The following is a 13,982-nucleotide window of genomic DNA, read 5'->3' on the forward strand; positions in this document are numbered from 1 at the left end:
TTCTAAATGTTTAAATAAGATGTCACTAACATTTATTTCTAATATGGCAACTATAACAATTTAAATTTAAACTTAATAACATGAACTATTATAGTATAATTATAAATGAACACTAAAACTAACTCTATATACGACTTATAAATGAAATTCAAAATACTATAGCGAAAGTCCTTTCCTTTCCTTTCCAAGGAAAAACACTAACCGCCTCGGAAATAGATGTCGCCAAAAATCTGGTGAAAAAACTCACCGGAAATGCACTTTCCTATATGGTAAAGTAGAGCTACTAGAGGTCGCCACAAGTATGCTCGACAGCTATATAACTATAATTTTTTTAGTGCGAGTGCGCGCCGTAGATAATGTCCCTTCTGGCCACAGGTTTTATTTTAGTCAATATTCCGCAATATCTTACACATTGCTGTTGCTAACGCATATGATACTTCCAACGTTTTTGATTTGATAAAATCTTACATTTGAATGTTTTTGTCGGTTCGTGTCAGAAAATTAGAAAAAGAACATATTTCTGAGTAACAATTTATTCTAAAAACCAAATAAGAACCTAACTACGATTTGACAAGGGTCTGTTTGGTCACCGTGTCCGAGTTTGCTATTGGCTGTTCCCCTACTTATTTCTCCTCCAGTCTCCAGTCGATTGCATATCGATACTTTACAACGAGATAACTCGCAAATTGTCATGTAAAGCATAACCATTAAAATATTCAATTATTGTTTTCAAAGGCGTTGTTCTATGTAGAGTATTTTATATATTTTTATGGTTATAGTGTTTAATAATAAGGTTTATTTTTATCTAAGTGTAAAAAAAGAATGGAACCTTCCACCAGTAAATCTCCACTAACCAGAAATCCACGAGGAAAGGTTAGTAAGAGATTCAAAATTTACATTAACGAATTAAAAAATTGGAAGATGTTCAATTCCATATTAATTAAATAATTTGATTTTTATATCTTTATGTTTTAGGTTGTTCGATCTCAAGCGAAAAAAATGATCATAAACATATATCACGAAAAACTGGAGACATATCCAAATGCTACATATAAGGAAATAAGGGCGATGGTATCTAAGACAAGTGGAATTGGTGTGAGCACAATTACAGCAGTCTTGGCAGAATATAGAAAGACCGGAAAAGTTTCCTCCCCCACTGTAACGCGAACGAAACTCGGAATATTCGACAAATTGAACGACGAACAGAAGTCAAAAATTCGACAATACGTTCACGATTTTTGGCAAAGACAGGAAGTGCCAACAGTTAAAAAAACATTGGAACTGGTCAATGCAGATCCAGATTTACCCACATTCACTGCCTCAAGTTTTCGTCGTGTACTGCACAATTTAAATTTTGGATATTCCAAAAATGGCAGGAGTAGTGGTTTAATTGAACACATACCAGACCCTAAGAAACAGACAACCACAACCACAACTACTACTACAAGTACAGCTATTTTCGATCATACTTATACACCATCTGCTCCAAAAATACAGTCACATCCAATCACTTGTATAAGGAAACAAAATAAAAATAAAAAGAAAGTTTCTAAATAGCCGAATATTTTTTGACAGATTGCTTTTTTTAAAGATGCATTATTGAAATTGTATGAAGACCCTTTGCATTTTAAACAATTCATTGTTTCCTTGCTTTGATTATATCTGGATTCATATTATTCATAATCTAAAGTCATTGCATTCGTTTACTGATGAAGTGTCATCAATCAAATGTATAAATCATTAAACAGCAATCTACACACATCTGTGTAATATGCAAAATGAAGTTCGAAGGAGCTGAAATGTCTTCCTTTTTGTTGTTTATGTGCAAAATAATAAACATTTTGTATTTTAATTTGTATCACCAAGACGTCTGTGCTGTAAAATCACGTTCAACCGATATAGCAGGGTGTGACACACAAGTGATAAGGGAGTTTCTGAGACAGAAGATTCGAGTCTATAATAATATCAGTCCCAATTAATATGGTCTTATTAGCCTTACAAAGCTGATAAAGTCAAACATTGGAAGAAGTAACCAAAACTTAATATCATCAGGAGCAGCGTTCTACCGCCAGATGACTATAGTGTTTCTGTGGTTATGGCGACATCCCCGACGCTCATAACACAGTCGCCATGGAAACCAGTGACAAGCGTCGTTTGTGTACATACATTGAACATGTCAGTGCGTGTCAGTTTGAATGAGTTGAATAGGTTAATGAGGTTGTAGTGGTGATAATTGATTTAATTACATGAAAAATGGGTCGCACCGATTGGGATCATATATTATCCATAGATCCATCGTCATTGACTGACGATGACATGGAAGATCTTTATCCTGCTATGATTAGTTGTGATGTCGACGAGATTAGTGACATACATAACCTAAGAACTCTGATGAAAATGTCTCAAGAAATACTTCAGTATAAAGACAATCAAGTAAAAATAATTACTCAGTATTTTTCTTTATGTAAATTGATACTAACTGAGTATCCCTGTTGTTGTTTATATAATTGTTATTCAATAAAAGAAATGATGCTTTCGGATTTTTCAATGATCATACATTTCCTTTTTGTATATTGTAGCATTTTGATAGGTCTTATTGATATTTTATTTTCATGATAGGTAGAATCATTGTTATTAGAATGCAGTGAATTGAAAGAAACCATTTCTTCTCTAAAACCTGAACCTGCCAAACGTAAAAAGAAAGGTAAAATGTGCTTTGAAATTTAATATATCAAGTTCTTTTTAGCATTATGTATTCATTCATTTGGTAAATTTAATGAAATATTTTTATTTCTATAAAATCTTGTGTATTTCATGGGTAGAATGGGATACATCTGACACAAAACATGAAACCAGTGATGTATCTAAAGTAAGATGTTCTATTAGTTTTTTCATAAATATGTATTTATAGTAGTTTTCATAAAACTATGTATATTACCATTTCAAGCACATGGATGTATCAGAAGGCACTGATCATGATGATGTATCACAAAAGAAAAATAAGAAAATTAAGATTCTCATGACAGAGCTAGAGGTAAGTTCAGGAAAAACAAAAATACTCTTAAAGCTGTTTGCTGATGGTTTCAAAACTTCATAGACCATGGAAAAGGATAATATTGTTTTGAAAGAAAGATTAACTACACTGACCCAAGAAATGGAAGATGCAACACAAAAAATGAATGAAATGACAGAAGAATTAGGATCTGCTTACATTAAATCCACGGAATTCAAAGGTTATTATGACAAAGAATGTAATGTTCAGTTGCGAGCATCGAAAGCTTTGCAGTTCAATTGATGGAAGATCTTTTTCCAGAAAAGCTACAGCAATTAGAACATGAAAATGCTGCCCTAGTTGCTCAAATTGAGGAAATAACAGAGCAACAAATGGATAGAGACAAAGTGATAGATGAATTTGGTGCAGCAATTGATGTTAGAATTAATGAATGGAAGGTATACACAGATGAAACCCAAATTAGCTTAAATCAACGTTTCTATATTTTGATTCACGAACAATTTACTAGGCAATATTGGATGAGAAAGATGCTGAAATTCAACGGCTGAAGGACACTCTATCACAGTCGCTCATTCAATCTGTAGTCTCTGCCAAAGAACAAAGCAAATCCGAAATTGTTCACTTAAACGAAGAAATAAATCGTCGTGACAAAATAATCACCGAGTTAAAAACAAAACTTTCCGAAGCCATCGTTGAAATTAACGAAGGTGCTGAAGTTATAAAAAAATTAAAAGAAGATGCACAGAAGTATGTATCTTATTAGATAAGAAAGATACCAAATCCATAGTTACACATGTTTTTCTATCAACACATTTGGTTCAGGGCTGGGAAACACGACAAAAAGAAGGAGCAAAAGGAACTATTAAAAAAATTACAGGATGCTAATGAACAAATATCAAGTTTACAGATTAAATTATCACAAGCAGAGGAAGATGCCCAGTTAAGAAGCAGCAAAGTCAGTTAATGAAGTGATGCAATGCCTCAATAGCCTGCTGGATTTTAATAATAATTTCTTTTTCATTCAGTTATGCGAGGCATTAGCTACATTGAGAAAGTACAAGGATGAGAATCACGGTTTAACAGACGCGTTGAATGAGATAAAGGAATTGAAAAATGATATAAAAGGCAAAGGCGAGCACATAAGAGACTTGATCAACGTCGTCAACAAATTGGAAATGTTGAATTCCTATCAAGAGATGGAAATTATAACGCTTAGGTAACTATGCAACTGCTGCAACATTTCTTCATTGCAATTTTCCAAAGGATAAATGTTAACTGGAACGCTTTAGAGAGAAGCTAGGAATACCAGAACACGAATCGGTGTCGATTCAACATGCTCTGGAGAAACGCAAAGAGGAAGAGAAGAAACTGGAGGAGCTTCTGCAACAAAATAAGATGCTTCTCGAGGAAAACTTGGAATTAAAATCGGATGTAAGAACAAGAAGTTTGGCTCTTTCTCTACATGATCAACTCCGACACAATCATTTCTTCGATCGCCTTAATGTTGTAGATGAGAGTGTTAAAGTACAAATTAAGTAAAACCTCGAAAGAAATCGATTTCTCGAGTACCACCGTAGACGGAAGCATGGAATTTTTGCATTCAACGAAACTGGCGGAATCGGAACCAAAGAATGCCTTCGAATTGAAACAGAACATGCAGCTGGTTATAGAAGAGAACGAGGCTCTTAGAACTGGCATGCACGAAATTTTGGATAGTATACGAAATCAAGACGGTGAATTTTCGCTAATTTTAATGGTACTTCACTGATGCACCGTTTTCTTCCCTTTTTTCTGTGCAAAATTGTTCTTTCGAGGGGACCATGTGAGTTGTTATCTATCGATTTCAATGAAACTTTACAGACAGGGTCTTACTGCAAAACACTATATTTTTGTTAAAAATATTTTTCGCTTCTAACACCTCATATAGTCTCCTTGTCAAATACTCTATTTTCAATCTTTACCTCTAACAATACTGTACACTCTTTTGAAACACACGTATACTAACCATATTCGTAAATTGTATTTGCTTTATTCTTACAAAAGTCTCTTTGAATAATCGTGTACAAAGGAGGCGTGAAATTTAACTGTTTGGTATCTCAGGTAAAAGCATCGTGGAAATACAATCAAGCACGTTAGAAAGATTATTAGAAGCGTTAGATGTGAGACATTTAGCGGGCTGGTATCATCCAGCAATGAGATTACAGGAACAACTGAACGTTGTACAGGGCAGCAACGCCGAATTAAGAGGGCAAATTAGACAATTGAGGTACATTTATAAGATTCCCAAGAAACATTCGTGTAGAATCACAATTCCAACGGATGTTTATTATTGATTTTGAATTTAATTTAATAAAAGTCGCTCATTTTTCTCATTTTTACAAAATAACTTGTGCACACCGCATTATTTACAATAGAAATGGATTATGTAGTCATATAAGAATATAACTTCCCTTAAATCTACAAAGTTTCCCCGAAAGCAGCGTATCAGAAAATTCGAAACAATTACAGAAAGGAACTCCAGAAGAAGGATAACATGCTGAAATCGTTGTCCCAAAATCAGATCACAAACATCGACGAATACACCGATGAATCGGACAGTGAGAAGACGATGTACGTTTCCGAGATGAGCAAGTTGCAAGAGATGTACAAAAACGCGTCAGACGAGTGGGAGGAAGAGAAGAATTCCCTGTTGGAACAGACTGAAAATTTGAAGAGCGAAGTGGAGAAGTTGAAGATGCAGCTCGAAGTCTACGAACAGAGTACGAAAATCCTGGAGGAGGGGGAGGATGAAATTCGAAAAGCTTTCGCGATTAAAACGAGAGAATACGCCGTTGCTGCCGGCGAGCTTCTGATAGCGAACAGAAAGAACGCAGCTCTTCAGCAATTATTAAACAGAGAATCAAGGAAAGTCTATCAAGAGCGGAAAGAAGCAATCAAGAGCGAGAATTATCTAAGAAAATCGCTCGCCGACGCGATCAACCACAACAAAGTCTTCGAACGCGAAATTTCAACGGTCCAAAGCAATCTGTCCAATTCCGTCAGCTACACAGTTTACAACGACCTCAAAGAGAAGCACGAAGAGCTCGCTATACGTCACCGCAACCTCTTGGAGAATAATTTAGTTCTGGAAAACGCTAAGGAGGTAGAGATCTTGAAGAGTGAATTGGAGATAGTGAAACGAGAAAAAGAAGAATTATTGGAGCATTTTCAAAAAGAGATCCAGCAGGAAGGTGAAAAAGATTTGAAGGAACAGTTAAAAGAGAGCCAAGTTAAAGAACTTCTAGAAAAACAACGTGCTGATCACGTTAGCAGTTTGCACGAGATTTTACAGACTCAGTTGTCTAAATGCGAAGAAAATCTGAAGGAAGTAGTTACAGCAAAGTCGGAGTTGCAAGAAGAATTGATTATTCTTCATAAAAGATTGTCGAAGGACTTGCGTTTCGAGAAGAACGAACAGTTGGACGATAATCGTGTGCAAGAACTGAAGGATAATATCGAGACGCTTCGAATAGAGAACGAGGACTTGAAGAAACAGCTTCAGATTGCTCGTGAAGAAGCCAAGGAACAGTATTCCTTGAACTCCTTGAAGCTGATGGAATTAGATGATCTCAGGCATCAGATTTTGGATTTGCAAGCGATCAGCGAGGATAAGGCAACAATTTCAAGACTGGATTTTGAGTTGGCTGGTAAAAAGATGTCGGAAATGGAACTGAATGCGCAGAAAAGCAGAATGGAGAATGAATTATCTTATCAGCAGGAGGAACTTGAAAAATTAAGAACAACTTGCGAGGGATTGCGCGTATACGTGCAAGATTGTCGAAAGCAGTGCGAGAATCGTTGCAGGTGAAAATATTTCGTAAAATCTGGCTTGATAAATCTTCTTTGACGATAATTAATACTTTGCCGTCAGAGAAGGTTTACGTGTTTCATTTGCGTAATAGAGACACGCGTTTTATTAATTAGGAATCTTTTTACAGAACGTACACAGATATCATAGGGTTTCTGCAGGAATTATACGCGGGTTCAACTTCTATTACCACTTTAGACAGAGTAGCTTCGTTATCTTTAAAATTAAAGAAAGAACGTCAGAATATTGATTCGGAAATGAAAAAGGCAAAAGAATATCAGGAGGGTGCTAAGCAACAGCAAGAGATTTTAACGAATCGTTTGCAAATCGTGGATAGCTTGAAAGATATACTTGAACAACAAATTGGAAACAATGGAGTGCAGGATATTCTGCAACGTTTCTCTGAATACTCTCAGTACACTTTAAACGTAGGTTTAAATTTTCTTCTTCAGTGTAAATTATTCTTTAACACGTTGAACGCCACGGTGAAAATGGTCATTTGTTATGGGACGTATCGAAGCTCTAATGGCGTCCAGCGTGTTAATTAGAAAAAATTCTTTCGTTTCGGTCTGTTTGATTCTGAAACGATTTTCAATATTCTTATGGTCATTCTATAAGAAATTGTAAGTTGCTTCGGATTTACTAGATCCTACTTATAATAACTATTATTTTATCGAATGTAATCTGAACTATTGATCAGGATTTCAAGTACAAACGAAAAATATCGCAATTGGAACACGAGTTGCAAGCGGCGAACAACAAATTCATGGATTACGAGTCGCTGATAACGAGCATGGAGAAGGAAATGATTGAAATTCAGAAAGTCTGGGGCAAGGGTCAACAGCAACAATCAAAAATCGACATACAAAACACGGCAACGAGTCCTGTACCCTTGGAAAACAACCACGTATCCGTTCAAGCGACGATAGAGATGAATTCCATGGAAGTTCAGACCGATCCTTACACTTGTTGCTTGGAGACGAAGAAGACTCTCGAGGTCGAGGTTCAGACTTCGATATTAAAAGAAGAAAAAACGGGAGAACAGTCGACGGAAACCCAGCAGACCGAAGTTGAAGAGGTATACTCGAAGAAAGAGGGCAAACAAACGGAAGAACCAGAGAAAGAGGAGAACACAATGGAAGATGAAGAAGAAGAAGAAGTGTCTCTGCTTCGCGATCAATTGAATCGGGCTTTGAAACTCGCCTCGGAAAGATCCTCGACTTTAGTGAAGTATGAATTACAGATAGCTGAGTATCAAGTAAAAATTGAGGGGTTGAATAAGATCCTGGAGAGCAAGGATCTTCAATTAACTGAAAAAGAGAAGCTGTTGGAGGAGTGCAAAGCTCAGCCACATTCCCAGCTTCACAGTAGCGAGTACAGCGACAAGCTCGCCTTGAAATCAACCATAAATAGTCTGCAGAAGTTGCTTAGTCAGAAGGAGGAGACTATAGCTAGGTATCAGAACCTGTTGAAGGAGGATCGGGACGAGCACAGCAAAGCTGCGGTTCGTTTGCAAGAGGAGATCAGAAGCTTGCAAGCTCGGCTTCAGGAGAAAATTCTGAAGGTGTCTGACGAACCTGAAAGATTGTCTGATAAGATACAGGAGACCGATACGAAAAGCAACGTGGTTCAAACGGAAGAAGTAGCTAGGCTGCAGGAAACGGTGTCGACTCTGGAGGCGGATTTGAACATTACCAAGGAACTTAGCGAACGTTGGCACAGATTGGCCGAAGAGAGACTGAGACACATGGATAGAATGAGGGAAAGGTGAGTGACTGGTTGTTTGAGAGATGAACGACTATTTGGATGGAGATTCTTTTCACCAGATTGGAGGAGCAACACAAAAACGAGCTGGAGAGTTATCGCGGGGAATTGATAAAATGGCAGTCTGAAGCTGACACCCTTCGCAAACAGTTGTCTGAGAATCGTGTGTTAATTACTAAAGGGAATATTTCTTTGATGAAGGAATTGCAGGAGAAGGATGATAAGATACACGAGCTCAGTCTTGCCTGTCAGCAGTTGCAGGTATTATAAAGAATATACAGTGGGTTGCAAAAGTATTTGCACACCGTTTAAAACAGAATACTTTGTTTAAAATTGGACCAAATGATGAGGTTTTTTTGGGAAGCTATAGAAATTAATTTACTAAGATATGTGCTTTTCTTGTTTTAAAAAATTACAATTTGTTGAAATTTTTTATCTGAGCCTGTAAAGAAAATTTAAAATATGACATTTGTAAACTTAAATATGTAATGTGTATGCTGAAAATTTCATCGAGATCTCAGTCAATGCTCTTAGAAGTTACAAGTAATTAAAATTTCTGAAAATCGCGACTTTTCATTTAAGAACGTGACTAGTTATAATTTTAGGTGAAAAGTCGTGATTTTCGAAAATTTTAATTACTTATAACTTATTTAATTTTTATTCAATTTTTATAACACATACAAAAGTTGACTTCTGCAAACCATTGTATATAGAACGCTAGCGATATCGCGTGCTTAATATTTAATACAGGATCAGGTTTCTATTTAATTTCAATTTCAAATTTAGTTAAGATAGTTAACCCTTTTGCTACCATTTCAAATCAGAGATTAAGTATTTATTAAAAATGAGTATAGATTAGGTATTTGTTTTCTTATTTTGCTTTCGCACGAAGAACGCTGTCGAATCGATGGAATCTACGAGCCGTTCTCAACGAGCGATAACTCACGGTGAAACGGAATCGAGGATTCACGAAATTACTCAAACATTTGCTCGCGATCAGTCGCAGCAAAGCGCGCAAACGGAAATCCTGAAGAAACAGCTACATTCGTTGCTGGAAAAGGAGAAAATGTACAAGAATGAGATTTCTGACTTGAAGCAGCAACTTAGTCGCAGGTATTAAGTTGTTTCATAAAAATGCAAGTACTTTTGTTAAAAAATTTCTTAGGATTTTTAATATTTAAATTGCGAGTCTAATCTCCTATTAATTAAGTTGAATATGTATCTGGATCCTCCACAATTTTTTCCTTTTTAATTATTAAATCATAGATACATGGCCGTAAAAACGCAAGAAAAAAAAATATCGCAACGGGAAATTCAATTAGAACGTAAGGTCAGATCTTTGGAAGAAGAGTTGGAGAAAGCCAAAGCTCAGTTGGATCGAGAGTATTTAGCTCAAGAAGCAAAGAGAGCAAAGGTACACCAAAGAAATAACATTCTATATCATAATTCTCAGGGAATTAACAGAAAATTCATCGTACAGACCGCAGAAGAGCTTTCCCTATGGGAGAAGCAAAAGAAATGGCAACAGACTGCTGAGAAACTGAAAGAAAAGCTCAAGGAAAAGACGGAAGAGTACACAAAGTTGCTTTCGAACCATGAAAAGCTTCGATCGGTGGTGTCCTGTATGGAAAGAGAGAAATGGTACCTGAAGAGCAAGTTGAAATCAGAAAACACAATGGCTGGAAATTTATCTGCCAGACCCTTGACGAGCACGCAACAAAATTTGATGGAAGAACTTCAGAAGGAGTGTCAGATTCTTCGAGATCGTATCAAAGAATTAACCGATCGCCTTGAGAACGAGGACAACGAGAAGCTTTTGTTAAAAATTGAAGAGCAAAAGAGACGAATCGCTGCTCTGGAAATAGTTTCTCAGGTCAGTTTTCATCCTATCTCGAAATTATCCAAGGAAATATTATCTTCTTACGTTTATCCATATTCCACAGGGTAACGTTTCCGTAGTTAATCAATTAGAGAAGTTAGAAATGACAAAGGAGATTCTTGAGAAAATGAATTTGACTTTGGAGGCGGAGAATTTTGAGCTTCGTCTGGAATTGGAAAAAGTAAACGCAGAAACACCGCGATTAAGGGAGAAGGTCGATCATTTAGAGAAGTAGGTTCTTTCAGAAATCCTTTGAGGTCTATGATTCAATTGATCAAGTATATTATTTTTTTTTTCACTTGTTTTCATACAGATATATCGAGTTGCTGAAGGTAGAAAAATCCTCTGACTCAACTCCAAGATCGTTGGACAAAGACGTGCAGGATCAAGGCTCGAAGAAGTCTGTAATAGAAATGGAAAAGACAATTTTCACCCTGAAGAGAATCATTGAGAGGCTTCAAGCTGAAAATAAACAGCTCAGGCTTGCCTCTAAAAAGAGTCATTTTCCCCATCAGGTATAAAAATTATTCTATATTAATTTATGTGTACCCATGAATTCTCTTGATTAATTCTTATTAATTTTGCATAATTAGGGAAAATCAGGTGGCCAGGTCGATGGTGTGTTACAAAAGCAATACGAGGAAGCCAAGAAGCGGATAGTAGCGTTGGAAACCGATTTGCAGTTAGCCGAGCAAAGGGTGGTAGCTTTGGAAAGGGTGCAAAAGGAGGAGGACAACGGGGAGGCAAAGATTTTGAGGGAACAATTGAACCACAAGTCTGAACTCCTAGACAAAGTGAAACATTTATTATCGAGAGCAGCCATGAACGAGAAAACTCTTCGGCAACGTGTAAATAAAATAAAAATAAACGAGATTCGTTTGTTCCAGCGAGAAAATTGTTCGGTATAATAATGGAAGGTTAAATAATTTTCAGGTACAACAACTAGAATCGAAGCAAATATTGTCTACGATACCAGAGTGCTACGTAACGCCACCCACTCCGGAGTAAACAACGTTCGGTGAGTGAATTGTTTATAATATTTGCATGTTACTCGGTTGGCTTGTTGTTACCCACTCGACAACAGTACAATGTGCAATCGAGCATTTGTTGTCTACTTTCGCTTCATTTTCTTTTGAACGCAACATTCGTTTCATACTTTGAGTACTTAGTTTTAATTTCAAGCTATAATTGTACTGTTTCCCAGCGTGTCTGAAAAACTTAACTAGTTTTCAAATATTTGGCTAATTAAATAATTTGGGAAACACTGACTTAGAGTATTCGATGATACAAAGTTCGAGAAGCAGATTATATAATACAATAAATATTCTTCCATTCGCAATTTATCGTATAATATTCTTGGAACAATTAAACTACAAGTTGCATTTGCAATGAGATCAAAGTGTTTCGATTAATATCAACGACGAGTAGTTTGTCTCTCATAAATAAAATCTAACGTCGGTTCGTGTCGAGACGAAAAATTGTTTAAACACAACCATCGTCGATCAATCTAAGTGTCTGTTCTTCACAAAAAAACAAAAATTCAGGCGATACATACTTTTGCCACGTGTTAAGTGTACATTGAACGCGATTAAGTGATGCAGGAACTTTAACGTTTGAGTTTCAATATTCGCTATCGAGAGCCTGGAGGAACGGTTGAATCGAAACCTCATCCTCGCAGTCGGGGATGAGCTTTCCTTTGTACTTCACGCAGGAATCGGCGCATTTCTGGCCCAGGAAGTACGGTCCGAACATTTTCTTGCACTGGGCACAGTTTCTGATGCAAACGCCTGTTTCGATAAGAAGCAAAACGATTATTTTTAAATATTCCAATAGAAAAAAGGTATCGTTAAACTTACCTATGGCTCGATCGAAAGGAGTGTTTCCCGCAGCGAGCACGAAGACCGTGGCATAGGCTACGAAGAGCACCAGGAGAATGCGAGTTGATGTATTCATGACTGAAACAAACAAGTCCGTAAGACTAACAATCGAAAATTACCATTTTCAAAAATTTAAGTGAAAAAGAAAAATTTTTCGAAAATCGAACTCGATTTCTGTAAAAATAAAGAAAATATTAGTGGATACCCATCTTCAGGAAGAATAGGCATCATTGATTATATTCAGATAAAAAGAGGAAAGCAAAGAAACCAACAGGATCTCTAAACGTCAAGCTATTAAAAAAAAAAAACAACAATTTAATTAGCTAGACGAGTGGAAAACAGGTGGGAAAGAAAGGACAAAAAAAAGAAGAATCACCTGTAGCGAATAGAACGGGAGTCCTAGTTGAAGGTAGAGAGCTAACAGGATACAGATACCTGACTCGTGCCAGCCTCTGGCAGGATGCAGCGGTTCAAAGCCGTGCCGATATCATATTCACTTTCCTCGATTAATTACCAGTCTCGGGCAGGCGTAGATAAGGAAGACGGAGAATCGAAAGGAGCGAGAGAGACGGTGAACGAAATCCATGAACTTTCAGGGATAAACGCGACGTCGTCGTAGTCTTCGAGGCGGTCGAGTGCGAGACGTTAACCGAAGAAAAGGTTTCGCGTCCGATCGGCCAGCGGTCACTGCGTATCGAAAAAGAAGCTAACGATTTTTCCTTTATCTGAAACGAAACGCGAATCCGTAACCTTTTCGTTCAGCGAACGAGGATATTTATCGGCGTTCGATTCGCGACGTCTCTTCGTGTTCATTCTACGTCGGTGGTCACCTTCTTTCTTATTTTATTTTTTTATTTATTTATTTATTTTTTTTCATATATATGTATACACATATACAGAGATATAATACAGTCATTTATAACCGGAATCTGCTGATCGTGCTTCCGCGTTCTCCTTAACGGACACATTGTGAACACATAAACGATAATAAATATGGATGGAAGGTGTCTCTTGTCTTCTCCGTCTCGCCGCTGCTCTCCTCTCCTTCTCTCCAGGAAGCACTTGAAGATTCAAGACCAAGGACCGATCGATCGATGTGAACGCACGGATCTAGCCGATCGAATCGATCGTTGGAAACGTCTGTGTATCCCGAGGACTCGGTTTTAAACAGGACCACCTCGAGAATGATTTTCGCGACCCGGTTATCGACACTCGCGTACGAAGCGGTTCTCAAAGTAATTGTGATACTTTTTTTCTTTTTTCTCTTCAACATTGTCGAAGAGCGAAAATATAAGTTTATGATTATTAATATTTACCTGTTCGTTCTCGCTTCGATCGAGCCGAGGCTGCTGGAATTGATAAAACCAGACGAATGACACTGAGCGGTGCACGATGACGGCCTTATATATCCGTAGAGGCCAGATTCATCCCTCGGTCGAGGGATACCCCGCTGCCTATCTTTACCTTTAATTCGATTCCTTCGATTTCCTGCACTCGGAATCGCTCCCGCAACGGGATTCCCGTGGAAATTTCGATCGATCGGCGTATTTCTCAAGACTCGAGTAATTCTAATTGCTTAAAGAAGACGTAGCTAAACGGAGA

General features: G+C 37.2%; 2 protein-coding genes across 4 annotated transcripts in view; one reads left to right on the forward strand and one right to left on the reverse strand.

Annotated features, from left to right (window-relative positions):
- Positions 1-370: 370 nt before the first annotated feature.
- The window catches only part of Cep290 (Centrosomal protein 290kDa), a 140,617-nt gene continuing 127,005 nt past the window's right edge, over positions 371-13,982 (forward strand). For all 3 annotated transcript variants that reach the window (XR_013062278.1, XR_013062279.1, XM_034318411.2), the window contains exons 1-24: positions 371-873; positions 976-2,433; positions 2,620-2,704; positions 2,823-2,869; positions 2,948-3,034; positions 3,098-3,233; positions 3,314-3,450; positions 3,522-3,760; positions 3,836-3,968; positions 4,039-4,229; positions 4,303-4,444; positions 4,524-4,746; positions 5,114-5,279; positions 5,522-6,856; positions 6,991-7,288; positions 7,561-8,627; positions 8,687-8,885; positions 9,517-9,737; positions 9,891-10,038; positions 10,105-10,497; positions 10,568-10,734; positions 10,817-11,018; positions 11,097-11,351; positions 11,437-11,521. Coding sequence is in view for 1 of the 3 variants with exons in the window: in XM_034318411.2 (XP_034174302.2) it covers positions 2,254-2,433; positions 2,620-2,704; positions 2,823-2,869; positions 2,948-3,034; positions 3,098-3,233; positions 3,314-3,450; positions 3,522-3,760; positions 3,836-3,968; positions 4,039-4,229; positions 4,303-4,444; positions 4,524-4,746; positions 5,114-5,279; positions 5,522-6,856; positions 6,991-7,288; positions 7,561-8,627; positions 8,687-8,885; positions 9,517-9,737; positions 9,891-10,038; positions 10,105-10,497; positions 10,568-10,734; positions 10,817-11,018; positions 11,097-11,351; positions 11,437-11,511 (6,126 nt within the window). In the remaining 2 variants the exon portion in view is untranslated. The remainder of the gene's footprint in view (positions 874-975; positions 2,434-2,619; positions 2,705-2,822; positions 2,870-2,947; positions 3,035-3,097; positions 3,234-3,313; positions 3,451-3,521; positions 3,761-3,835; positions 3,969-4,038; positions 4,230-4,302; positions 4,445-4,523; positions 4,747-5,113; positions 5,280-5,521; positions 6,857-6,990; positions 7,289-7,560; positions 8,628-8,686; positions 8,886-9,516; positions 9,738-9,890; positions 10,039-10,104; positions 10,498-10,567; positions 10,735-10,816; positions 11,019-11,096; positions 11,352-11,436; positions 11,522-13,982) is intronic.
- Positions 11,515-13,742, reverse strand: Eh (Eclosion hormone). Its single transcript, XM_034318423.2, has 3 exons — positions 13,697-13,742; positions 12,360-12,458; positions 11,515-12,290 (listed from the first exon to the last, which is right to left on the reverse strand). Exons 2-3 carry the CDS (start codon positions 12,454-12,456, stop codon positions 12,124-12,126), a joined length of 264 nt encoding a protein of 87 aa, XP_034174314.1. The 5' UTR covers positions 12,457-12,458; positions 13,697-13,742; the 3' UTR covers positions 11,515-12,123.

Source organism: Osmia lignaria, chromosome 6, assembly GCF_051020975.1.
Source record: "Osmia lignaria lignaria isolate PbOS001 chromosome 6, iyOsmLign1, whole genome shotgun sequence".
Taxonomy (NCBI): Eukaryota; Metazoa; Arthropoda; class Insecta; order Hymenoptera; family Megachilidae; genus Osmia; species Osmia lignaria.